The sequence below is a fragment of the Protopterus annectens genome, chromosome 4.part0 (assembly GCF_019279795.1).
Source record: "Protopterus annectens isolate FY-2018-M chromosome 4.part0, PAN1.0, whole genome shotgun sequence".
Classification (NCBI taxonomy): Eukaryota; Metazoa; Chordata; order Ceratodontiformes; family Protopteridae; genus Protopterus; species Protopterus annectens.
In genome coordinates, this window is record NC_056733.1 from 538,033,064 (window position 1) to 538,058,385 (window position 25,322).

General features: G+C 42.7%; 1 protein-coding gene across 2 annotated transcripts in view; it reads left to right on the forward strand.

The window, feature by feature from the left end:
- The window catches only part of ZNRF3 (zinc and ring finger 3), a 931,882-nt gene that overhangs the window by 722,591 nt on the left and 183,969 nt on the right, over window positions 1-25,322 (forward strand). For both annotated transcript variants that reach the window (XM_044068463.1, XM_044068465.1), the window contains exon 3: window positions 11,233-11,307. In XM_044068463.1, coding sequence (XP_043924398.1) covers window positions 11,233-11,307 — 75 coding nt within the window. The remainder of the gene's footprint in view (window positions 1-11,232; window positions 11,308-25,322) is intronic.

Sequence of the window (25,322 nt, forward strand, 5' to 3'; positions counted from 1 at the left end):
TCTTTGTGAACATTTCCTCTTTGTGAATGAGACGGATGGTCTGCTTCTTTTGTCCCCTGTTGTATTCCTTCTATATATTACCTGTGGTGCCATTCAATAAATAGTCAAATTCTATTTCTTCTTGTTGTATGCCTTCAGCCATGTGCAGTTGCTCGTTGTGACGAAAATAGCAAATAAAAACAAATAACACACTGGCAACCACTAAAGTACTGCATTATAAAAAGAGATAAATAGCATAAAAGTTCAATGGCCCCACTACAGCCAAGAGCATAGACCAGGCTGCGGGACTTTAACTCCCATCATTTTCGTCTTGCGAAAATAATGTTCAGGATTTTGGATTTTCAGGGTTTGAAAGGTAATCCATATATTTATTTATTTAACATTTGTTAACCGGGTTAGTAATACTGACCTTTTGGCTCATTTTAACGTACAGAGCCATGTCCAACCCAGAATTGTTGAACATTCTCCATCTTAGCAAAACCAAATCTACTCGAGCTACAGGCTCTAGGGATATAAACCTCAACACAACAATGAATAGAACATGCTGGAGGGATAGATTCCCTTTGCAGAGACTTCCCTTACTATGGAACAGGGTCCCTATCTACATAAGACAGAGCCCCTCACTGTCACTCTTCAAGAGGAACCTTGATGAGTGGATGGGTAACAGAAAGTTCACAGCGGGTATCACACCAACAGCACTACTAGATAGGGGCCAAGGGTACTAGCTGCTAGTACAAGGGTCTAGGGAACTACTAAAGGAGCAGTGAATACCGCACAACATGGCTGGGCTAATATTTGCCTTCAGGCAGATAGCCCAGTACCAACCTATGAACCTATTTTCAGTGGAGACCCTGGGAGAAAAGTTCCTCAGTGAGTTTAAAATTTTAACAACAAACAGTTAACAAAATATCATTTACAAGCATATGAAAATTACATTAGGTTACAATGTCATGTGGAAGGAATAATGCCTTCATAATTCTTGTCAGGTTATATACAGCATGTATACAAAAAAATAGCATAGAGATAAAGTGGTTCAAACCAGTGCGATGGAGAGATTAAAGTTTGTTATGATAGACAGGGGAGGAGAGGAAATTGAGGGAGGGTATAACTGAAAAGAATAGAAGGGAAGGAGATAGTGGAATAACAATTAATAAAAAAGTGAGGACTTTTGTAGGGAGGGGTATTTGAGGCTGGGGTAGGGTAGTTTCAGGGGGGGATGACTACAGTGGCAGGACCATTTTTTTGTTAGGTATCTTTGAGTGGCTATCTTGAATTGCTTGGTATGGTCAAGGGACCTAATTTCTTGGGGAATATATATATATATATATATATATATATATATAGTGTATGTGTGTGTGTGTGTGTGTGTGTGTGTGTATGTTTATATATATATATATATATATATATATGTATATATATATATACACAAATACACACACACACACACACATGTATATATATATATATATATATATATATATATATATATATATAAGTCTGTGTCAGATGATCGACTTTGAAATTCGAAAAAAAATATCGAAGAGAACATAAGATCGAGTTTCCGAAAACTCGAACATCAAAAAAAAAAAAATCTACCCTTTTTAAATTTTTGCAGGGGGTCAAGCTCCCCTGCAGCCCTCATGTGGAGAGCTGCACCCCCCCACACCCATAGAAAATTATATATATATATATATATATATATATATATATATATATATATATGTATATATACCAACTCTAAGATCACACTACAATGAGGAAAAGATACATTTCCCGGTCCTCGCTGTATCACGATCTCCATTCAAAAGCTTTGAGTTTTCAAAACCTTGATCATATGTCCTCGACCATATGGAGTTCGAGTTTCTGAAAACTTGATCAACTGATAGGGACTCTATATATCAATATATATATATATGTGTGTGTGTGTGTGTGTGTGTGTATGGGTCTACTGTATATATTCGAAAACTCACTTCTTCGAATATAAACAGTAGACCCGCGGTTACGCGAAAGTGCACTTCAGTGAACATCGGTTCAACGGACCGATAAAGAACACAATAACATTCTTTTTGCAGAGGATCAAGCCCCCCTGCATCCCCCATGTGGGGGGCTTTGCCCCCACACTCCCCCACTTAAATATACCAACTCCGAGATCGCACTACAGTGGGGAAACACGTAAATTCCCTTTCCCCACTGTAGTGTGCTTCGGCACCTGTGTTCCTTAATGGTTCGTTGAACTGTTCTTCGCAGAAGTGCACTTTCTCGTAACCGAGAATCCATTGTTCGTTTTCGAACAAGTGGATTTTCTGTCATTTTCTGTAGACCCATATATATATATATATATATATATATATATATATATATATATATATAGATAGATAGATAGAGAGGTTCGTAGATGATACTAGGCTATTGGCCCGGAGGCCCTTATAAGCCTAGCCAAGAATTTTGCCCATGTTCCTCCAAAGTTAGCACCTGTTTCCCCTGTCCAGCAGGGACACAGGTGGGATCCTAGGGGTATAGTTTCTGCTTCCCATCCAGTCATCCAGATTCCTCTTAAAGATTGCTAGAGAGCTACTCTGCTTGACATGGAGAGAGAGTCTATTCCACAAACGGGGAAGTGTTTGGGACACAAATCTATCCCACCAACAAGTTCTATTAATGTCACATCCTAGGTTAAGACCTTGTGTGTGGCTTTCGTGAGTGGAGTTTGTCTTACGGATATGCAGCAACTCCATCAAGGCTGTGTCTGAAATGGCCTTGTATGCGAGACACAGGTCACCTCTGAACAGTCTGTGTGTGTATGTATATATATATATATATATATATATATATATATATATATATATATATATATACATACATATATAAAATGTGCGTGTGAGTGTGTGTATTTCATGTTCTGAGCTCATTTATTTATTTTATGTTTGGGTACCTGGATAGCCCGACTGGATGAGTAACCCATTTTCAGCAGAGGCCCAGGTGAAAAGCCCCACTAGTTACAGAGAATACGTAGTCTATGAGTCTACAAACATAAGATGAGACAAGCAAAATAACCACAGAGAATACAAACTTATGTTGAGACAATCAGAAAAGTCCCATAAGTTACAAAGAATACAAGTGTAATACAAGGAAATACAAACATATTTTGAGATGATCCTCTTTAGATCCTTGGTAAATAATACTCATAAATGTGTTAAAAAAAAACATCATAGTATTAGAGAAACAACACCCCACTTGTGTACAAAGAACATTATAATATTTAGAGTAACATAGTTAGATATATGTCTTAGTTGTTGAAAATAGGAGTAAGAAATGTAAGTGTAGCTTAGTAAATTTAAGATCCTTTATTAGAATTTCTCAGGAAGGATTAAATAGAGACCATGTTCAAGAGGTCTGTTTAAAATGTAGTGTTTGTCTGTCCAAATGAATTTGTGTCTAATATTTAATACTTGCTTATATTTTTACTGTGTGACCTGAAATTAAAATACAACAAAATAAAAGTGAATGAAGTAATAAAAAAGAGGATAACTCATAGCGTAGTCAAGTTCATGCAAATTGTTGGTCGTATAGTTCACTGTTGCAGTAATAGGTCTTTGGACTTCTGCTGCAAGAGACTCAGTGTCCATCCCGACTTCCAGTGTTTAGCCCCTTTCCCCTCTTGGCTAAGCAGATGCCCTTCCTACATGGACTTAAAAGAAATGTCTTTCCACTCTGTTTTCAGTTTTTGTCTCAATATTTAATGTGTTGTTTGAAAAGCACTGTCAGTCTTTCAGTTAGGCTTGCCTTCCAGAGTTTTCATTCAAGTACCCTGTTGGAGAGCAGTTCTTATTTTTTGTTGTTATATAAGTTGTATATTTGGTAGTATTAGCTTCTGGGCACCATGGCTAGATGCAAGATACTGATAAAGTATTGTATATGGGAGTCAGATTCCTTCACAAAGATGTTCACAACACGTTTTGCCTGGGGCCTGAGTGAATCATCATAAATGACCCCTGTTATGCAGGGCCTAACCAGAAAATAATCAGGTGGAAGGCAAAATCTTCCTTAATTAGAGAAAGTTGTGTGCCTTTTCTAAGATTGTCAAGTTGTTCGCCAGATTCACACCATAGATGGCCAAATAGGTTCATAGGTTCATAGATTAGTACTAAGCTAACTGCCCTTGCAAGTCATTTTAAGCCTAGCCAATTATCCCTTCTGAGACTCAAACTCTGCACCTTGTGTTTGTAAGGCAAACACCTTAACCATTAGGCCACCCTCCGTCATGCAAAAAGTAAGCACTTTGAGAAGCTCCCTAAAAACAAGTTGTACTGGGGGACTGATGATCTTTTTTTTTTTTTTTTTTACAGTCCAAAGACCCTACTGGGATCAAGGGTGTCTGGTCTAGTAAGGTGCTTTTGCAGCTCCTGCCTATGATACGTTCTTTGACTGAGTTGTCAAGCATTGCCCCTTGGGAGTCTGCCTAATAATTTGTTGACAGCATGTCCTTCCAAACTGAATACCTCCATAAGTCAGGTGGTCTCCTTTCCATGGTTTCTGTATCGGACACATATTATTGTTTCGGAGGCAAAAGGAAATTTTCTCTCAGTCTTTGGCTCCGCATTTGGGGATAGAGACTTTGGGGCATTGACATGTATCTGTGACCTCAGTCCTGGAACCGCCAATGTTATTTCAGACAAGAAATCTAGACAAAAACAGATGTCTACAAGTTTTCATAGCAGGAGGTGGGTGTGCTTAATTCCATACCCAATACCAGACTCTCACCCAGCATGTCTTGAGGCTAGTCCAGGAGTCTGTGATTTTTAGGAAGATTCTGCAGCCTTCCTCTGAGCAATCATCAGTGTCAGGGGTCCCTTCTTAATAGAGAAAAAAAGACCACACCAAGGACTCTAATTCCTGTGACTCAGAGGCAGAACAACTGGACTGAGTTCCTCTAATCTCTTCTCTTTGCTGTGTGTGAGAGTGAGTCTGAAACTGAGAACACCCTGTCTTCTGCATTTTTCATCACAGAATTTCTTATCTGAGAACACACTTAATAAAAATGGGGGATCGCTTTGAATGAGAGACTAAGAAAATATCTAGCCAAGATGTGATACAGAATACGTCAAGGCCTGACTGAGCCTTAGCCATTTCTCCACTCACTGAAGCCTTGGGGAATGTTTTTGCAACTGCATCCTTGGAGTCAGATTTCCCAACCCCTGCTCCCAAGAAATCCAGAAACTTTTATAGGGCTGATGAATCCTTCAAATATGCTGATAAGAATCCAAATGCAGATCCAGCTATGGTGTCCATAGATTCCAGCAAGGGAATACCTCTGGCTCCAACCAGGAGTGCCAGTGCAGTTTCCTATTGACTGAGTAAGATTCTCAAAAGATTTAGGAATAAAGTGCACACTTATGCTATCCTGGTCGTCTGGACCCTTAAATGTCATACATGCATTTCGGCATACTGGGGGACTCCCCATTTCCAACCGAAAGAAAAGGCTGAGGGAGTAGAGGGCAAGGAAGTGAAAGAGAAAATGCTACACTTGTGCAGCCTCAGTTCTCAGACAGTCAAGTGGTCTATTAAATGTGGCTATGGTGTAATAAATGCACCTTTCAGGATGATAACTATGGGGTCATTCTTAAGGAGGCATGCCAGGCTAAGGATGCAGCCCATGATTGACAATGTTAAAGCAGAGCTTCTTAATGCTTTAGAAGCCCCTGCTAAAAATAAATAAATAAAAGGCAGCAGGAAAAAAGGAAGAATATCATATCATCATCTTTCGGCTGTATACAGTGCATAAAACTGCTATTCCCTCACTTGCACCATAGCAGAGCAGAAACTACTCTACAGAATGCTGGCCTTTCTACTAAATGCAAGATGAAAAACAGCAGAAGGGTGAGAAGGACCGCTATAAGGAGAAAAAAATAGCAAGAAGAGCAAAGGGCGAGCCTGGTGGCCTGTGGACCTAAGACTGAGACATAGAAAGAGAACAGCAGTGGGCGGCTCATCCATGCTTATTCCGCCCTTCACCTCTCCAATCTCACCTTAATCCACATCCCGTCCCCCTAATGCTTCTTTATCTAACCCTTTTCACAAAAAAGAGACTAATTTTAAACCTCTTCTTAAATCAACGGGAGGAGATCACCCAAGTCAAATGGATGTTTAAGATTTTAAGGTAGGAGTACATACTGCGGTTCTTAAGAAGACCAAAGCTCTCAGGTATCCCTCTGATCTCCAGGAACCAAGTAGAACTAGTCCAGCCCCTGATACAAGATCTAGTGATGCAGGGAGTCATAAGTAGAATATCAAAAGCAGGAGTGAGAACAGGCTTTTACTCCAGTCTACTCCTAGTGCTAAGAAAAGAAGGCATATAGAGACTCACTTTGAACCTTTCAATGCCAAATAGTTTTTTGAAAGAGCAAAATTCAAACTGATAACCTCACAGAACCTTCTACCTGTTTTCTTCTTACACATTCACACTACAACTGTGGACATAAGGGATGCCTATCTGCATATATCCATTGTCAGGGTGGACAGGTGATTTCTCATATTCAAAACAGGGGGTCTAGAACCCAGCAAACAAGCCCTTTTCTTTAGATCACCGCTGGACACAGAGCACCAGACAGCCTTCCTCCCCTCAGACAAAGTGCTTTTTCTGTTAGGCTGCTTCACTACAGTAAGAGAGCAAAGACACATTACTTCAAGGGAATTCCTATGTCTGTTGTACTACATACCCTCGTCCATTTTTATGGTACTCTTAGCAAGGGTACACATGACGAAGATGCAGATGGTGCCAACATGCCCAATCCTTGCACTGCTATACGCTGCTGCTTTGCATGAAGAAAGACCACTCATTGTGAACCCACCAATTGCAGCTTAATCAGGGGATGCTTTTCCAGGTTGACTAAGTTACCCAAGTGCTTATCATAGAATTCTTGTATACAGCCTGGGGACCTTGTCAGGAGAACTGAGTATCCAAGGGATCTGGGCAGAACCCAGAGTAAGTGATATCTCAACACAAAAAAGAGTTGATGATAGTCATTCTAGTAATCAAAGTATTTAAGCCCACTTGGCAACAGGGAATCCTGTACTTTCACTCAGAAAACACCACAGTGAATCTGTACATCACCAAATAAGGAGAAACTCGCTCCTTAGAACTCACATCAACCTGTTGTGCAAGAGACAGTGCAAGCATGAAACACGGGATGTGATGTGGGAGTCAAGAATGACTCTCAAGGCTTCTTACATACTGTCTCAGGAGAACTCCTTAGTAGATAGCTAAGTAGGACAGAGACTGACTGACACAAATGGATGTCAAATGGGGACATATATCTGAACTTCGTTCCCAAGCAGGGTGTGCTAGAGATAGACCTTTTTGCTTATCAAGAAAATAGACAGCTGAAAAGATTCTGCACCAGGATACTAACAGCAGGGGCTTGGGCAACAGATGCCTTCTCTGTAAGCTAGACAGATGTATATCCTTATGTTTTCTCTCCAATACCCTTATTCTCCTAGGTGATTCAGAAGATAAAGGCAGATAGGTCAAAATGCCTTTATTAGTTCTCCTTTCTACTGTGTCTAGTAAAGACAGAACCTAAACAGTTTTTCTAGTGTGTGGACCTCCTGACACAAAATGGGGAGTCACTCATTCATCCCAAATGAAGTCTGTAATGCTGTCCTTGTGGATGACCTAGCACTCATTCCCTTTAGATGCATGTTTTCAGAGGATATGCTGTATATTCTAAGAAATGGTAAGAAACCAAGCTGATGTAAATTTACTCTAGTTAAATGGAAAAGTTTTTCTCTTTTGGAGCTCTAGGAGGGGTCAGGACCTAACTTATAGCTTCTGTGTCCTAGAGCCTCACTTGCCAGTCAGGGAGGGAGATCCAGTACTGGAGGCTGTCTGTGAAGAGCAGTTACTCCACCATGACTCCTCATCTACATTCTGGAGAAACTTACCATGCCTCCCTTTGAACCATCTACTTCTGCTTCCATCACCCTCAGATATCTAACCTGAAAATATGTTCTGCTTGTGTCAGTTACATCTGCCAGGAAGATGCCAGAATTGCACCTCTCATGTGAAGAACTTTTTCTCATCTTCCATAAGTATGGGATCACCATACGTACTAACCCCAACCTTCATGCCTAAAGTGGTGACAGCGCTATATCTAAATCATTTTGTTCAACTCCTTGTGTTTTTTTACAACACTCCAGAGCAAGGGGCAAGAGTCTTACACTCCCTGGATATGCATAGGCTGTTGAGATTGTACATGGTACGGACAAAAAAAAAAAAAGAAGGAAAATCTGGACAGCTGTTCAATTAATTTGTAAAGGCAAGGAAGGGATGCCTGTGGTCAAACAGGCATCCAAATGGCTAGCATACTGTAACTGCTTGTGTCCACATCTTCTAAAATAACTTAAATTGGAACATTCCGTCGTGGTCAGGGCAAGATTTACCATGGCCATTCTGCAGGAACGTCTACAGCATGCCTCTTCAAAGGGCCAGCAAACTGCCGGTCCATAAGCTTTGGGAATGTTCTTAAGTGTCATTACTGCAGCAGTGTTAGAAATATACTATAATTGTAGATGTTTGGGTATATTCACTGTTGCAGTAGCATTTCCCTGTCTCCTACCTTCTGCCCTTTCTATGTGCATCTTTGGGTTGGGTGAAAACCCTAATCACCCTTCTTCCTGCTGTCCCTCTTTGTTACCATAACCAGGTGCCTTCCCTTCTCATATTAGCCTAGAATTGGGGGAGGCAGCTATGGGGACTTCTGGTTGGAATGATTTCCAGGAGATTATTTTCACAGTGACAGTCAGTGCTTTGTTTTCAGGCTGTACAAAACTACTTTGCCAGGACAAGAAAGAACCTGATGTAATGCAGGTGAATGTCAGGATGTCTTCACATCCAGGTGGGAAAGGCAAATACCTGGCTTGAAGAATAAAGGGTGCTATGCTCTGGTAGTTGGGCCAGACATTATGCTTTTCTGCGTTAGAAGTCACAAGAGTATTACCACAAAAGTGAATATTCTCAAACATCTGTAATTATAGTAATGGCCTAACACAACTGTCATTTTGTTCATTGAGACCTTGTTAATAGGATCTTAATGGAATTACTGATGAAAAAATAGAGAATGTGCTAAACATTTAGACTCATTATACATAAGACAGTGTGGACTCACATATGAGAAATTATCAGATGTTAGGACTCACATATGAGAAATTATCAGATCTGTTAGGACTCACATATGAGAAATTATCAGATGTTAGAAAATTGTTTTGATTCACCGGCCTACAACTGGGTGATTTGACAAGATAAGGAAAGAGGTGAAAGAAGAGAAATGAGGTAGCGAGGAAAAGGAATGTACAGATGTGCATGATTTAACTCAGTTTCACAGCTAGTTGTATAGGAGAGGGCCAGAAAGTGGAAAGGAATTTCTGGATAAGTAGAAAAGGAGAGGGTCGCTGGTGGAGAGTACTGTTAACTTGGAGAAATAGAAGGTAATAAGTGAAGTACCTCAGGAATTAACCAGAGTAATTCTCTTTATTATTATTGTTGGATAAGGGGGGGATTAGACTGTATCCATTTGGTGTGGTACTTTTTGGCCAAAACCAGAAACATGTTAGTTAAACAGGTGTTAGAAATCTCTGAGATGGCATGTGAAACATTGTTAGCTGCAGGAGAAAGGTGATGTCACCACTTACTGCAATGCAGACGAAACCTTGCTTGGGAAACTGCCCAATTGTACAGTGTCACTTTTCTGGAATAGATAAGTAGTAGTGGGTCATCACAAGGCAACATGGAGGGAGCTCCATGAAATCTTCAAGGAGAAATGAAACGTGCTTCAAGTTTGCAACTTACAGATGAGGCTCTGGTATTAATGACCCATAAAGTGAATAAGGTAGTGCAGGGCAGTACTTTTTAAAAAGACCTGTTTAAGTGTAAAGGGTTATGTTGTAAGTCTGGAAGAAGCTGTATTCTAAGAAAGCAATGTTTCTTCACAAAACAACTAGTGCATCCTTGGAATAACCTACAGTGAGGTTGATAAGAAAATGATGGGGTTTTAAGAACGTTTACAGTAACATAGGGATTGCTTATTAGTACTAGATAGGAAATGGCGGATGGAGGATTTTAGAAGTTATAACATTATTTCTGAGTTTATGTAAGGTATAGCAAATTATGTTCTTATAACATTATTTCTGAGTTTATGTAAGATGTAGCAAATGTTATTTGCTTCGTAAATTATCTATTCATTAGGTTGAGACTTGAACATTGCTAATAATGCACATAGTCTATTTACATGAGGGGGCAACTTGTTTCACAGACTAAGCAAATTCAAGATAAAAAGGTTGTCTCCTTTGAGTGTTTTATTTTATTGATTTACAGTACTTTGCTACATACTTCCCTTGAAGTTAAAGAAATCTATTTGGTTAAACTCGTGAGGACAGAAATCTAGGATTATTCCATAAGGATGGCAAAAACATTTTAAATGTGTCTACTTAAAGATGTATTTGGATGGGCATCTTATGGTGTGTGTGATTCCTACATTTCTGTGTTCATCTGGGTCCAGCCCCATGTCTTTAGAAAAGTAAACTCCTGACTGCAACCCAGATGACCTGAATTTGACTAGCAGCTTGTGTGTTTACATCTGAGCTGAGCTGGGAAGGATGAGAGTGAGTGGTCACTACGGCCTTACCCATCCTGATGAAGGGAGTTAGCCAATCCAGCTGCCATATTGGCAACTAGCAGAGGCTAGGTATAGAAGCACTGCAGAGCAGCAACCAAAAGTAATTGGAATTTGAATGGGCAAAGCATGCCAAATAGCATAAGCTGTAGATGGGGCAGGGCATGTGCAATACTAAGCATTTACTGAGCTCATTATCCTGTACTGCCCTGCTGGCTGCTGTAGAAGTCAGGGATGGTGTACACACATACATAAATATTCCCTGATAACTGCCTGGATGATGATGGTCTTCCATGACCAGGTCTATATCCATACATGAAGAATTAATTGGCTGATGGAACACTTGAGAGCTGATGTTTGGCAGACATGGGAGTCAAAAGTTATTATTGTTAGTGTTATTATGATTATTATTATTATTATTAGTAGTAGTATTAATGTATGGAAGCTTTGTTGAAAAATGAGCCAACATGGGGTCATGAGCACTCCATGTTGCACAACGCACATGCTTCTGTATTTACACCATAGTGGACGGAGACTGACATACAGTTTCCTTTTTTGTTTACAGGCAAAACGTGCCATACAAAGAGGAGCAACAGCTGTCATCTTCGATGTGTCTGAAAACCCAGATGCCATTGATCAGGTAAGATTACTTGTTCTGTTTACCATATGTGTTGTCTTCTTTTTGTTTCTTTTTGTTCATTTACAAACAGTTTTTAACATTATGTGTAAACAAAATGCTGGTACAACCAAGGCTGTACAGTATTTGAGAGATGTCCTTCAAGGATGCATCTGCAGTCATAACATATGGGTTGTCCTTCCTCAGGCAGCCCTTCGGTCGGCCGGATTCCAAAGTCTGGGTCTGGCCTCGGCTGATGTCGCACTTTCCCCGACGTCAGAGCGTCTGGGGTATAAAAGCATCAGCCGACGCCATTTTCCTCAGTCTTTCTTGCCACGCGGTGCCCGAAGCAAAAGCTGTTCGCAAGTGCCAGTCTGTCAGATCCAGAGATTTCAGCTACCGAAGACTTTGAAAAAAGCTAAGTACCCTGTTGGGGACTCTTTCTTGCCTCAGCCGATGTCAGACAAAGTAAATAATTGTTTAACTTGTGGGAAACAAATACCTCATAAGGATTTCCATTCTTACTGCCTTCCTTGCTTAGGCCCAGACCACGACGTATCAGCTTGTTTAGCCTGTGCCTCCTTCAACCGACGAACTCTTAGACATCGGTCGGAGTTTGCAGAGGAATTTTTTGAAGCCGCTTTTGCTTATAAAATGCCGTCGGAGACTCCGACTTCGCATATGGTCAAAAAACGCAAGGAAAAGGACCGACACTCGTGGCCTGCGGTTTCGGCTGAAACCACGGCTAGGCCTACCGCGAGTGTCTCGGTTTCGGCCGAAACCGAGTCCACGGCAATTCCTACTTCCGAAACCATACTCCCGACCACCAAGGCCAGAGAGGCCCCGGCTGAGTCGGCTTCAGAACTCCCTACCGAAGCTAGTGTTCAGGAATTGTCCGACACCATACCTTTGGACATTTCTACCCCTGCATGTGGGGCAGCTAGGCCCCCAGCTTCTATGTCTATTAAGGCCTTCTCCAGGGCTAAAGCTGCCAAACTTTCAAAAGCTTTGCCTGCCAAATCTACATCCCAGAGGCCTTCCTCTAGTTCACAGATCCTCAGCCTTGCTGAGGACCTTATCTCCTTAATTAGGGGCTCACAACCTCACCCAGACAGGGCCTCTCAACCTCCTCCAGACAAAAGGCCCAGGACTGACCCCTCTGAACCTCACTCCTCAGATTACTCCACGGATGGATCTGATTTGTCAGACCACCAGGAAGGGGCTTACTGCCTTATGAGGATTCAGATGCAGAGGAATCTATCCTTCGGCCTCCCTCCTGAAGAATTTTCCTTTGGGGAGACTTTACACTCCATGAGAGAGCACTTTCAATGGCAAGGTCAGGATTTCTCTGATTCTAGAAAAAGATTAAGGACCTTTTTGCATTTGCCTCAGCATAGGCCCTTAGCTATACCTCCTGTTCTAAATGTAATTGATGATGTGTACAATGATGTCAGTACAGCCCCTGATTCTCTTCCTCCGGCCCCTGCCAAACCTGACAGATATTACAGGATCCTGGATTCTCATTTCCATCTGTATAAAGCCCATGCTGCAGACCCAGAAACTATTTCTCAGGGCCCTAAAGGGGTTGTAGCCGCTACTGCCAAAAATCCCCTACCCTCTGAAAGAGAGTCTAGAGCTTTAGAGAGATGGGGAAAAAAGGTTTATACATCTGCTACTCTTTCTGCCAGGGCATTAAACTGTCAATTCCATATGATACAGTACCAAGACTTTTTGTTAGATCAATTGAATAAGAAACTTTCTTCTCCTGAACCCTTAGACCGTAAATCCCTTCAGGATTTGGTGCATAACTCACAACAGGTCAGTAATCATTTTTTTAAAATGTGGCTATGATGCACTGGAGGCTTCATTTAGATCAGCTATGACTGGGGCAGTTATTCGTAGGCATGCCTGGCTGAAGGAGCAATCTTTGCCAGACCATGTCAAAGCTAAACTCCTCGATGCTCCAATGGAGAAACAAAATTTATTTGGCTCCCCTGCACAGGAGATTCTAAAAAAGGTTGAAGAAAAAGCAAAATCTGTGCAAACAGTTAAAGATTTCCTGCAAGTTCAACCACCAAGGTTCAGCAGAAACTGGCCTACAAAGAATTGGTCCTTTCCAGACTCGTCCAGAGCACAGAGAGGCAGGAACAGGTGCCCTAGAGGCAGAGGTCAATCGAAGGGCCCCTACAGAGGCCGTCAGTGGCAGCCTGCCAACCAGAGGAGTAGTGCAACAGCTGCAACTACAACCACTACTACAGGACAGACCCAATGACCTGACTCTGATTCCACCTACCAGGGATCAACTGAAAGCACCCTTGGGCGGAAAGCTGGCTTTATTCTCAAAAAACTGGCATTGCATTACAAAGGATACATGGACATTGCAAATAATAGACAAAGGATACAGGTTTCACTTCCACACTTTGCCGAAAAGAAGCGGAATGCCAAACCTTCCACCAAACCAGAAGGCAGAGGCTTTAAGACAAATCAGCAATTTACTTCAGATGAAAGCTATAGAAAGGGTACCATGTACAGAACAAGGCCAAGGGTTTTACTCCAGACTATTCCTTGTACCAAGAAAAGAAAACCAATGGAGGTCTATTCTCGACCTGTCCGCACTGAACACTTATCTCATTGTGCCAAAATTCAAAATGCTGACCCTACAGCAACTTCTTCCCATGTTGGGCAAGGAGTCTTGGCTGGTGACTCTAGATCTCAAGGAGGCATACCTGCACGTCCCTATCCAACCAGATTGCAGAAGACACCTCAGATTTCTTGCAGGATCAGAGCATTATCAATTCTCAGCATTGCCCTTTGGCTTATCTACTGCGCCCAGAGTATTCACGAAATGCCTGGCATCAGTAATTGCACATTGCAGACTTCAGGGAATTCAAATTTATCCATACCTGGACGACTGCCTAATACAAGCAGACAACAAGAAAAAATTGTTAAAGGACTTGGCCTATGCCATACACCTGCTACAGACCTTGGGATACACAGTCAACATCCAAAAGTCAAGACTAGTACCGTCCCAAAGGATAACCTTTTTGGGGGCAGATCTGGACACAATCACCCAGATGGCTTTTCTCACAGAAGAAAAACAAAAACAACTTCCAGATTACTTCATGATTCTGACAAGACAAACTCAGTTTACTGCAAGGAAAGTCCTGCAGGCCCTGGGTTACATGGCACCCTGCATAATTTTAATCCCACATGCCAGGCTGCATATGAGGAAATTACAATGGTACCTAAGGAATGTATGGTCTCAACACAGTCACAGTCTAGAAACCATGATACCAATCATTCCATGCCTTCAAAAGGAATTCCTGTGGTGGGCTCAGGCCTGCCAGTCCAACAGAGGGTTGCCTTTCAACAAACCAAAAACAAGGCAGACCATCACCACGGACGCTTCAGACCGAGGATGGGGAACACACATGGAGGACAAATGTATCCAAGGCCTATGGCCTCAAGGGCAGCTAAGCATGCACATAAATCAAAAGGAAATGCTGGCAGTGAGGCATGCAATCGAGGCATTCAGACCCTTCCTCCAACAAGGACATCTGTTAATAAGGACAGACAACACCACGGTCATGTGGTACATAAACAAACAGGGAGGCACACATTCCTACCCTCTATGCCGGATGGCTATGAATCTGTGGAATCTATGCCTGAATCTCAATATCCAGCTGCAGGCCAAATTGTACCAGGAAAAGAAAATGCACTAGCAGACAGCTTAAGCAGAACTACCATGGATGCACACGAATGGATGCTGCACCCAGACATCTTCAAACTCATAACAAAGACATGGGGAATGCCGGAGATAGATCTGTTCGCCTCCCCACTCAACCACCAACTGAAGACATTCTGCTCAAGGACATACCACCCACAAGCATGGAGGGTGGACTCTCTCTCTTTCAGCTGGAATGCCCTAACAGTATATGCCTTTCCACCTCTCCCATTGATGTACAAGGTTCTACTGAAGATCAGGGAGGAACAGCCAAAAGTGATACTAATAGCTCCGGACTGGCCAAGACAACACTGGTACCCACTACTGAGAAGCATGTCTCAGGCAAATTCATGGCCTCTTCCCTATGGCCTCTTCTTCTAACGCAGAACAATTTCAAGACCCTGCATCCCAACTTGAAAACATTGCAGCTAACTGCCTGGAAAACTCCTTAAATCCCAAACAAACTGTTTTATCTCAGAGGGTGAAGGACATTATCCTGGAGGCTCGCAGACCTTCCACAAGGAAGACATACTCAGCTAAATGGAAGAGATTTCTCATTTGGAGCACATCAAAGGGCACAGATGTCACAGTGGCAAACCTAGCACACATCCTAGAATACTTAGCAGAATTGTTCCACAATGGCCTGTCTTATTCTTCCATTAAGATTCATGCTTCAGCAATTTCAGCAGAATACAATATGGATCCACCTATCTTCTCACACCCTCGTCTCAGGCAATTTTTGAGAGGGATCAAAAATGTTAAACCTCCAAGAAGACCCCCTCTACCTGCATGGGATCTCAATTTTGTGCTGGAAAAACTGACACTACCTCCTTTTGAACCAGCAGCATCAACAGACCTACAGTTTTTATCTTGGAAAACTGCATTCCTTCTGGCAATCACTTCAGCAAGAAGAGTATCTGAGTTACAAGCATTAATGGCAGTGCAGCATTTTCTTATTTTTCATCAGGATAGAGTGTCACTAAGAACCAATCCTACTTTCATGCCAAAGGTGGTATCTAGGGTATCCTTGAACCAAGCTATTCACTTGCCTACGTTCTTCCCTAACCCACAGAACAAAGGGGAAAAACTTTTGCACACTTTGGATATACACAGACAACTACGCTACTATTTGGACAGAACAAAAACTAGCAGAAAAACTGACCAACTTTTTGTAGCATATGCAACTGGGGTACAAGGAAGAGCAATTTCCAAACAGACAATTTCAAAATGGATAGGAAATTGCATTCGCTTTTGTTACTCCTTTCATGGAAAGACAGTTCCTGAAAATATCAGGCCTCACTCCACAAGGGCCACAGCCACCACTACAGCTTTCATACGAGGGGTGGCTACCAAGGACATTTTAGAAGCTGCTACTTGGAGCTCCGTGCATACATTTGCCAAGCATTACAATCTACCTTTATACTCCAGATCCCGAGCAGGGTTTGCAACTGCAGTGCTGCAGGGGATCTTAACTACACCATCCTTCTCTTAGCACCTCCTCCCCCAGATTGGCTATGGTATTCTACCCATATGTTAATGACTGCAGATGCATCCTTGAAGGACATAGTACAGTTTTGTACCTACCATAAATGTAGATGTCCGATAGGTATGCATCTGCAGTCAGGATTACCCACCCTCCTTCCCCTCTGTGGTATTCCTATGGTACTTACCCCTCTTTCAGCTAGCTGGGGGAATCTATTATGGTGTATTTGTTTGTTTATACATGTATATAATTTGCAAATGTTTGGAACTTTTCAGCATTTATCCAAATTTAGCCTTCCTAGAGGGCACCTGGCATCTGGGGCAAGAAAAACTGAGGAAAATGGCGTCGGCTGATGCTTTTATACCCCAGACGCTCTGACGTCGGGGAAAGTGCGACATCAGCCGAGGCCAGACCCAGACTTTGGAATCCGGCCGACCGAAGGGCTGCCTGAGGCAGGACAACCCATATGTTATGACTGCAGATGCATACCTATCTACATTTATGGTAGGTACAAAACTGTACTTTTCTAATTTCACACTTGCAGCATCATAAGAGCATACTGGTGCTTGCCTTTAGTCCTTGTACTATGTGTGACTGCTAACTTCACAGCAGCCAGACCTCTCCACTTCCTTCTGGTCCACTACAGCCAGCATGTACCCCTCCCCTACTTTCTGTTCCATGTATCTATTGCCATATTCAGTCTGTGTGTTGTCTTGCCCTTGAGTGCCTGTCAGGTTGCACAATTTGCCTGTCTACTGAGATGCTTTTAGATACTGTTGATGTCCCATTCTGATCACGGTGTCTTCTCAACTCAGTTCCCTTGTATTCCTTCCCTTCTCCCAGCAACCATAACCATGTGAGCTTTGCTTATTTGTTTACCGGGTTAAACCCATTAGACAGTGTTCATCTCCTTCAGTAGTGAATTGGCAGTGCTGTATCTTTAAGCAACTTGCACAGAATAATGCAGTAGGCAAATAGGGGCTGAAGAAATAAAGCTAGGACTACAGGAGAAAGCTGACTACACTAACAACTTTGTTGACCCACGTGTTGCTCCTTTCCCTCTTGGTTTCCAGCATCTTAAGCCTATCCCTTACATCATGTTACTTTTCTGGTTCTGACGTGTTTCCAGAACTGGGTAGAGTACTTCAGTGAGACTCCTATATCTGCCTACTGCTGAACGTTTTGTTGACTTTTTATCCCTTGAATGTATTTCCTTGTTTTGCAACCAGCCAAGTGTTGACCATTTCTGTCTCAATGCAACCTCCCTCTTGGTTCATCTATGTAGTGATCGTCATTCCTATGTCGTTTTCTTGGTCCCACTGTTGGAGTTAGATTCTTTCTAGTTAGACAGTAATATGCATAGACTGTCCTTTCCGAGCTGTAGCACTGTGTAGAAAACCTGAATTTGTTTTAGGATGTATCACAGTAATTGCTTTATTGAAATGATTCTGTTTTCTGAGTAGTGCTACTTAAGAATAAGGCTGAGTTGTAAGCAAAGAATCTGATGTCCTTCAAGAATGCAACTGCAGTCATAACATGTGGGTTGTCCTGCCTCAGGCAGCCCTCGGTCGGCCGGATTCCAAAGTCTGGGTCCGACGTCGGCTGATGTCGCATTTCTCTCCGACGTCAGAGCGGCTGGAGTACATAAGCATCAGCCGACGCCATTTTCTTCAGTCTTTCTTGCCGCGCGGTGCCCGAAGCAGAAGCAGTTCGCAAGTGCCGGTCGGTCAGATCCTGTATTTTTCGATACCGAAGTCATCAAAAAGCTAAGTACCCCGCTGGGGACCTTTTCTTGCCTCAGCTGATGTCAGAAATAACTGAAAAAGTTAACAATTGTCTTTCTTGTGGTAAACAAATACCTCATAAGGATTTCCACTCTTACTGTCTTCCTTGCCTGGGCCCAGACCACGACGTCTCGGCCTGTGTAGCCTGTGCTCGCTTCAACAAGCGCACTCTCAGGCGCCGGGCGGAGTTCGCTGAAGACTTTTTCGCCGATAAATTTGCTTACACCATGCCGTCGGATCTTCCGACATCACAAACTCCCAAAAAGCGAAAAGACCGGGACCGACATCCTCGGCCCGCGTCTACCACCGATTCCACGCCAAAACCTAGCGTGAGTGCTCCGATTCCCTCTGAGACGGTCTCTCCACCGCTCCGAACCGAAGACACCGCATTACCGACGACTCCGATTCCGGACATCACTCCGACGCCAGTTATCAATTTTCCTCCGGATACCGAAACCGAGGAAATGCCCGAGACCATTGCTGTAGACAAGGTCACTCCTGCACGTGGAGCTGCCAGGCCTCCTATGGCCATGTCTATTAAGGCCTACACTAGGGCTAAGGCAGCCAGCAAAACAAAGCATATTACTTCTAAATCCTTACCTCAGCCTACTCCAGAGACACAAATTATGTCCATGGCTGCTGATTTAATTTCCATGATTAGAGGTTCACAGGCCCATCATGAGAGAGGATCCCAGCCTCCTTCTGATAAAAGGCCCCGGGTTGAACCCTCTGAACCTATTCCTTCAGATGAAGATTCTGAGGGCTCTGTCCACTCTGATAGCCAGGAAGAGCTCTTCCAGACCTATGAGGACTCGGATGCAGAAGATTCCATCCCTCGGCCTCCCTCCTGAGGATATTTCTTTTGGGGAAGTTCTGCACACCATGAGGGAACATTTCAAGTGGCAAGGTCAGGAATATTCTGATTCTAGGAAACGCCTGAGGACGCGTTCCTTAAGAAGCTCTCCCAGCACAGGCCCTTAGCTATTCCTCCTGTACTTGATGTTCTGGATGATTTATATTCTGACTCTAGTGCTACCCCTGATCTCTTCCTCCTGCTCCAGCCAAGCCAGACAGGTATTACAGGGTCCCAGAAACTCATTCCCATTTATTCAGGGCCCATTCTGCTGATTTGGAAACTATTTCACAGGGGCCTAAAGGAGTTTCAGCCTCCACCTCTAAATATCCATTGCCCTCCAACAGGAAGGCTAGATCATTAGAGAGATGGGGCAAAAAGGTTTACACATCCACTACCTTATCTATGAGAGCTTTAAATTGCCTTTTTCATATGTTACAATATCAGGATTACCTTTTAGAAGATTTACAAAAAACTTTAGCCACTCCTGATCCTTTAGACAGGAAGACTTTGCAGGAAGCTGTACATAACACTCAGCAAGTAAGCAATCACTTCCTGCAGTGTGGATATGATGCACTGGAAGCTTCATGTAGGGCAGCTATGACAGGGGCAGTCATTCGTAGACATGCTTGGTTAAAAGATCAACCTCTACCAGATCATGTAAAATCAAAACTTCTGGATGCACCTTTGGAAAAGAACAAGCTTTTTGGTGCCAATGCTAAGGATGTGTTAAAGACCATCGAAGAAAAAGCAAAATCAGTTCAGACGGTGAAAGATTTCCTCCAGGTTCAACCCCCCAGATTCAGTAGGAATTGGCCTTCTAAAAACTGGTCCTTTCCTAATACAGAAAAGTTTCAAAGGGGTAAGAACAGACGTGGCCGAGGAAGAGGCTAATACAGAGGCCCTTACAGGGGACGACAATGGCAGCCAGGAAACCAAAGAAGTGATGCAGGGGTTTCACCTGCCCCACAACCACAATCTCAATGACTTTCCTCTACTACCGCCTACCAGGGAACAAATAGAAGCTCCCTTGGGCGGGAAATTATCTCTGTTTGCAGAAAATTGGCACAGACTGACAAAAGACAAATGGATTTTGGACATTATAGACCGAGGGTACAGGTTTCATTTTCATACCTTACCAAGAAAGCAAGGCATGCCAAACCTACCACAAAACCAGAGGGCAGAGGCTATCAAGCAAATCACTCTGCTGACTCGGATGAAAGCAATAGAAAGAGTTCCACAACAAGAACAAGACCAGGGGTTTTACTCAAGACTGTTCCTTGTTCCAAGAAAAGAATCTCAATGGAGACCGATACTGGACTTGTCCGCATTAAACACCTTTCTCATAGTACCAAAGTTCAAAATGCTGACTCTACAGCAACTTCTTCCCATGCTGGGCAAGGGGTTTTGGCTGATTACTCTGGACCTCAAGGAGGCATACCTGCATGTCCCTATCAGACACAGCTGCAGAAGATACCTCAGATTTCTTGCAGGGCCAGAGCATTATCAATTCTCAGCATTGCCATTTGGCTTATCTACTGCGCCCAGAGTATTCACAAAATGCATGGCTTCAGTAATTGCTTATTGCAGGCTCCAGGGGATACAAATTTACCCGTACCTGGATGACTGCCTCATACAAGCGGACGACAAATTGATGTTGACAAAAAACCTGGATTATGTCATACGATTACTTCAAGCTCTGGGATACACAGTCAACTTCCAAAAGTCAAGACTGCAGCCATCCCATCAAATAATCTTCTTAGGAGCCAAACTAGACACAGCCTCTCAGATGGCTTACCTGACAGAAGACAAGCAAGAGAAGTTAACTCATTACTTCAAAGGTTTAGCAAAACTCACCCAGATGACTGCAAGGAGATTCCTACAGGCCCTGTGTTACATGGCATCCTGCATTCTCCTGGTTCCATTAGCAAGACTACACATGAGAAAGCTTCAGTGGTACCTAAAAAGTATTTGGTCTCAACACAGCAACAACTTGGAGACAATCATACCGCTCATTCCATGCCTACAAAAGGAATTCCTATGGTGGACCTCGGTGTGCCAGGCAAACACAGGTATGTCATTCAAAAAACCACAGATAACACAGACCATGACCACAGACACCTCAGACCTTGGATGGGGGGTGCACATGGAAGGCAGGTGTATACAAGGACAATGGTCTCCAAAGGAAACACATCTGCATATAAACCAAAAGGAAATGCTGGCAGTAATGCATGCCATCGAGGCTTTCCAACACCAACTCCAGCAAGGCCATTTACTGATACGGACAGACAACACCACTGTGATGTGGTACATAAACAAGCAAGGGGGCACCCACTCTTACACCCTTTGCAGACTGACAATGCATCTTTGGGAGAAATCACTGAGCCTAAACATCCAGTTACAATCCCAGTTTGTTCCAGGAAAAGACAATGTGTTGGCGGACAACCTAAGCAGGAATTTCACAGATCCACACGAGTGGAGGTTACATCCGAAGTCCTTCAGACAACTCACTTCGACATGGGGCAAGCCAGAAGTGGACCTATTTGCCTCTCATCTCAACCATCTTCTACCAAAATTCTGCACAAGGACATACCATCCAAAAGCTTGGAAAATAGATGCCCTCTCATTCAACTGGAACTCCCTAACAATCTATGCATTTCCACCTCTGCCACTGATGACCTCAGTATTACTAAAGATCAAAGCAGAGAGACCCAAGGGAATCATAATAGCTCCGGACTGGCCAAGACAACACTGGTACCCATTACTACGGAGCATATGTCTCACCAGGAGGTGGGCCCTTCCCCAATGGCCTCTACTTCTGACTCAACACAACTTCGAAACAGTGCTTCCAAATTTACAGACACTGCAGTTAACAGCCTGGGAGATCCCATAAATAACTTCAGCCTATCTCTCTCCAAGGAAGTACAGCGGATACTAACAGAGGCTCGAAGACCATCCACCAGAAAGGTTTATTTAGCAAAATGGAAAAGATTCAGCAATTGGAATACCAGCAAGGGACATGATGCATCATTGTTGAACATCCCACTCATCTTGGAATATTTGGCAGATATGTTAAAGAACGGACTCTCATATTCTTCCATAAAGATACATGCATCTGCTATTTCAGCTAGATACAACACTGATCCTCCTGTTTTTTCACACCCTTTATTAAGGCAATTCCTCAGGGGAATCAAGAACAACCACCAAGAAAGGCCCCAGTTCCAGCCTGGGACCTCAATTTTGTCCTAGAAAAACTGACTCTACCTCCATTTGAGCCAGCAGCTTCAGTTGACTTGCAATTTCTCTCATGGAAGACAGCTTTCCTGTTGGCAATTACATCAGCAAGAAGGGTTTCGGAGCTACAGGCCCTAATGGCAATACCACCCTTTATTATTTTTCACAGAGACAAGGTTTCATTAAGGACCAACCCTACTTTTATGCCAAAGGTGGTATCTAGGGTTTCTTTAAATCAAGCCATTCATCTGCCTGCTTTCTTCCCCAATCCTGAGAACAAGGGGGAAAGACTGTTGCATACCTTGGACATTCACAGACAACTTTGTTACTACCTGGACAGAACCAAGGCCAGTAGGAAGTCTGAACTACTTTTTGTAGCTTACGCCCCTGCAGTCCAAGGAAAAGCAATTTCAAAACAGACTATTTCAAAATGGATTGGACATTGCATCAGATTCTGTTATTCCTTTCATGGAAAGACTCTTCCAGCCAATGTCAAACCACATTCCACCAGAGCTACAGCCACCTCTACAGCATTCTTAAGAGGGGTGCCTACTAAGGACATTCTAAAAGCTGCTACATGGAGCTCCGTGCATACATTCTCCAAACACTACAATCTCCCTCTATACTCCAGATCCAGAGCAGGCTTTGCTTCGGCAGTCCTGCAGGGTTTGATTGCCACACCATCTTTTTCCTAGAGCATTCCTCCTCCCCCAGCTAAGCTATGGTATTCTACCCACATGTTATGACTGCAGTTGCATTCTTGAAGGACATAGTACAGTTTTGTACCTACCATAAATGAAGATGTCTCCGATAGACATGCAACTGCAGTCGGATTTTCCCACCCTCCATACCCCTCTATGCCTAGGGTCCACTCCTATCCCTGTTTCTCTTAGCTGGGGATATCTGTTATGGTGTATTTGTTTTATTGCTCATTTATTTGTTTGGAATCCTGTTTTTGTCTTCCAATTTGATTACAGCCTTCCTTGGAGGGCACCTGGCATCTGGGGCAAGAAACACTGAAGAAAATGGTGTCGGCTGATGCTTATGTACTCCAGCCGCTCTGGCGTCGGAGAGAAATGCGACATTAGCCGACGTCGGACCCAGACTTTGGAATCCAGCCGACCGAGGGCTGCCTGAGGCAGGACAACCCACATGTTATGACTGCAGTTGCATGTCTATCGGACATCTACATTTATGGTAGGTACAAAACTGTACTTTTCCATAGCTCAGGATGTGCATGACAGTCAGTGTCATTATCAGATGAGTGATGCTATATTCAGCTCAGAATTACATTTGGGGTTATATGTCCTGAAAAAAGGGAACAGTGCTACAAGATAAGACAGAGTTGTAAGGAGTGTATTGTTACTGAATTTCAACCATGCTAGTGTCAAAGTATCCCACACTGTGAGATTAACCTCACTTTATGGGAGTCATATTCCTCATTACACCAGTGACCTACAGTACCCGTGATGTTTTTGGGACATTTTAAACTTTGACTAGTGATGCATCTTAATCCCTCCCCTCCTTTGTCCACTAAGTAGTTCTTGTTGATAAGTGGTCATTCTGTTTTTCATAAACTAAAACCAACATGTCTATTAAGGTGCCTACAAACAAATCATGTTTGTTTACTTGATACTGAACTAATTATTATTAGATTGTCTGAATTAACAGTACTGTAAATGCATTTTCATTGTATATTCTTGGTAACTTGTGTTTATCCTGCTATGCACAGCTTACCCAACTGTGAATAATGCTTGGTCAGTTTATGTGTGAATACAGAGCTACTAGGTGTCCTGTTTTTCCATATTGGTTGTTGCATTATTATACATTTATTTATTTGTTTATGGGTTTTTTAAGTTTTACATCATTTTTATTGGCCTCGAACTCTGCAAACAGTGTTAGAGTTTTTCTTCACTTTGCTTTGTATTTATTGACATTTGTAGTCTTTTATAAGGTATCTAATGTAGCTGAACAGGGTTAATTTATCAATATCTCTCCTAAACAAATTCTGGTAGTTAAATTCAAGGTAATTCTCCAGGGAGTACATAATACAACAATAGGAAATGTGCAACTTGAGACATTTCAGTTTCCTTTTCATTATAAAGCAGCCTGCCTTGTAACCACCTGGTACTTTTTTTTTTTTTTTTTTTAAGCTTTAGAGATACTATACTTAGTGGTGGTGCTGCTGTAGCGTTGTCGCCTCACAGTTAGACGTTGCCCGTTAGATTCTCAGTTAGAGCGTCTTCTGTGTGGCGACATGCGTGGATGGGCGTTCCTTCGTAGAAGGTTGTGCGTTAGGCCCGGCAAGCCAGCACATAAAATTCTACTGCCAGTCATTAGTGGACCGGAGTTCCGCTGTGGCAACCCCTAACGGGGAAAAGCCAAAAGACACAAACAAAATACTTAGGCAGGAAACAAGCCTTATTTTTTGTCGTCTTTCTATGTGCCTTGCAATTTTGTGAAAGAAGGTAGAATTTTAACTGCTGATTGCTACAATTCTGAGTGCTGGGATGAGCTGCTTAGTCTTACGTCATCCTAAAAACAGGGTCTGACATCAGCATTATAGTTAATGTTAAAATTAGAGTTGAGCCTACGTTTATGTGACTAAATGAAATGAATTATGAAACGTCAGGTAAACAGAGCATAGTGTTTCTCTTCCAGGCAAGAGTCAAACCACTGCATGTGCTTTTGATTCTGTGAAAGGTAGTACAATTATGAAAACACAACAAAACCTGTGTATTGCTGACTGATTGAATGGAAATGTGAGGTAGTGGGCAAACAACACTTTGTTTCTATTTCTTTCAAGTTTCGAAGGAGTTGTTCAAGGCATGAAGTAAATCATGTCTGTTTCGGGATGATTTTGAAAGGGTAAGGCACAGTGTTAGTTGCTCATCATATAACTTTTGAATGATTACAAAGTACCTGCCTATTCTGGCCTGATTTTAAAAGCAGGTAATTCAT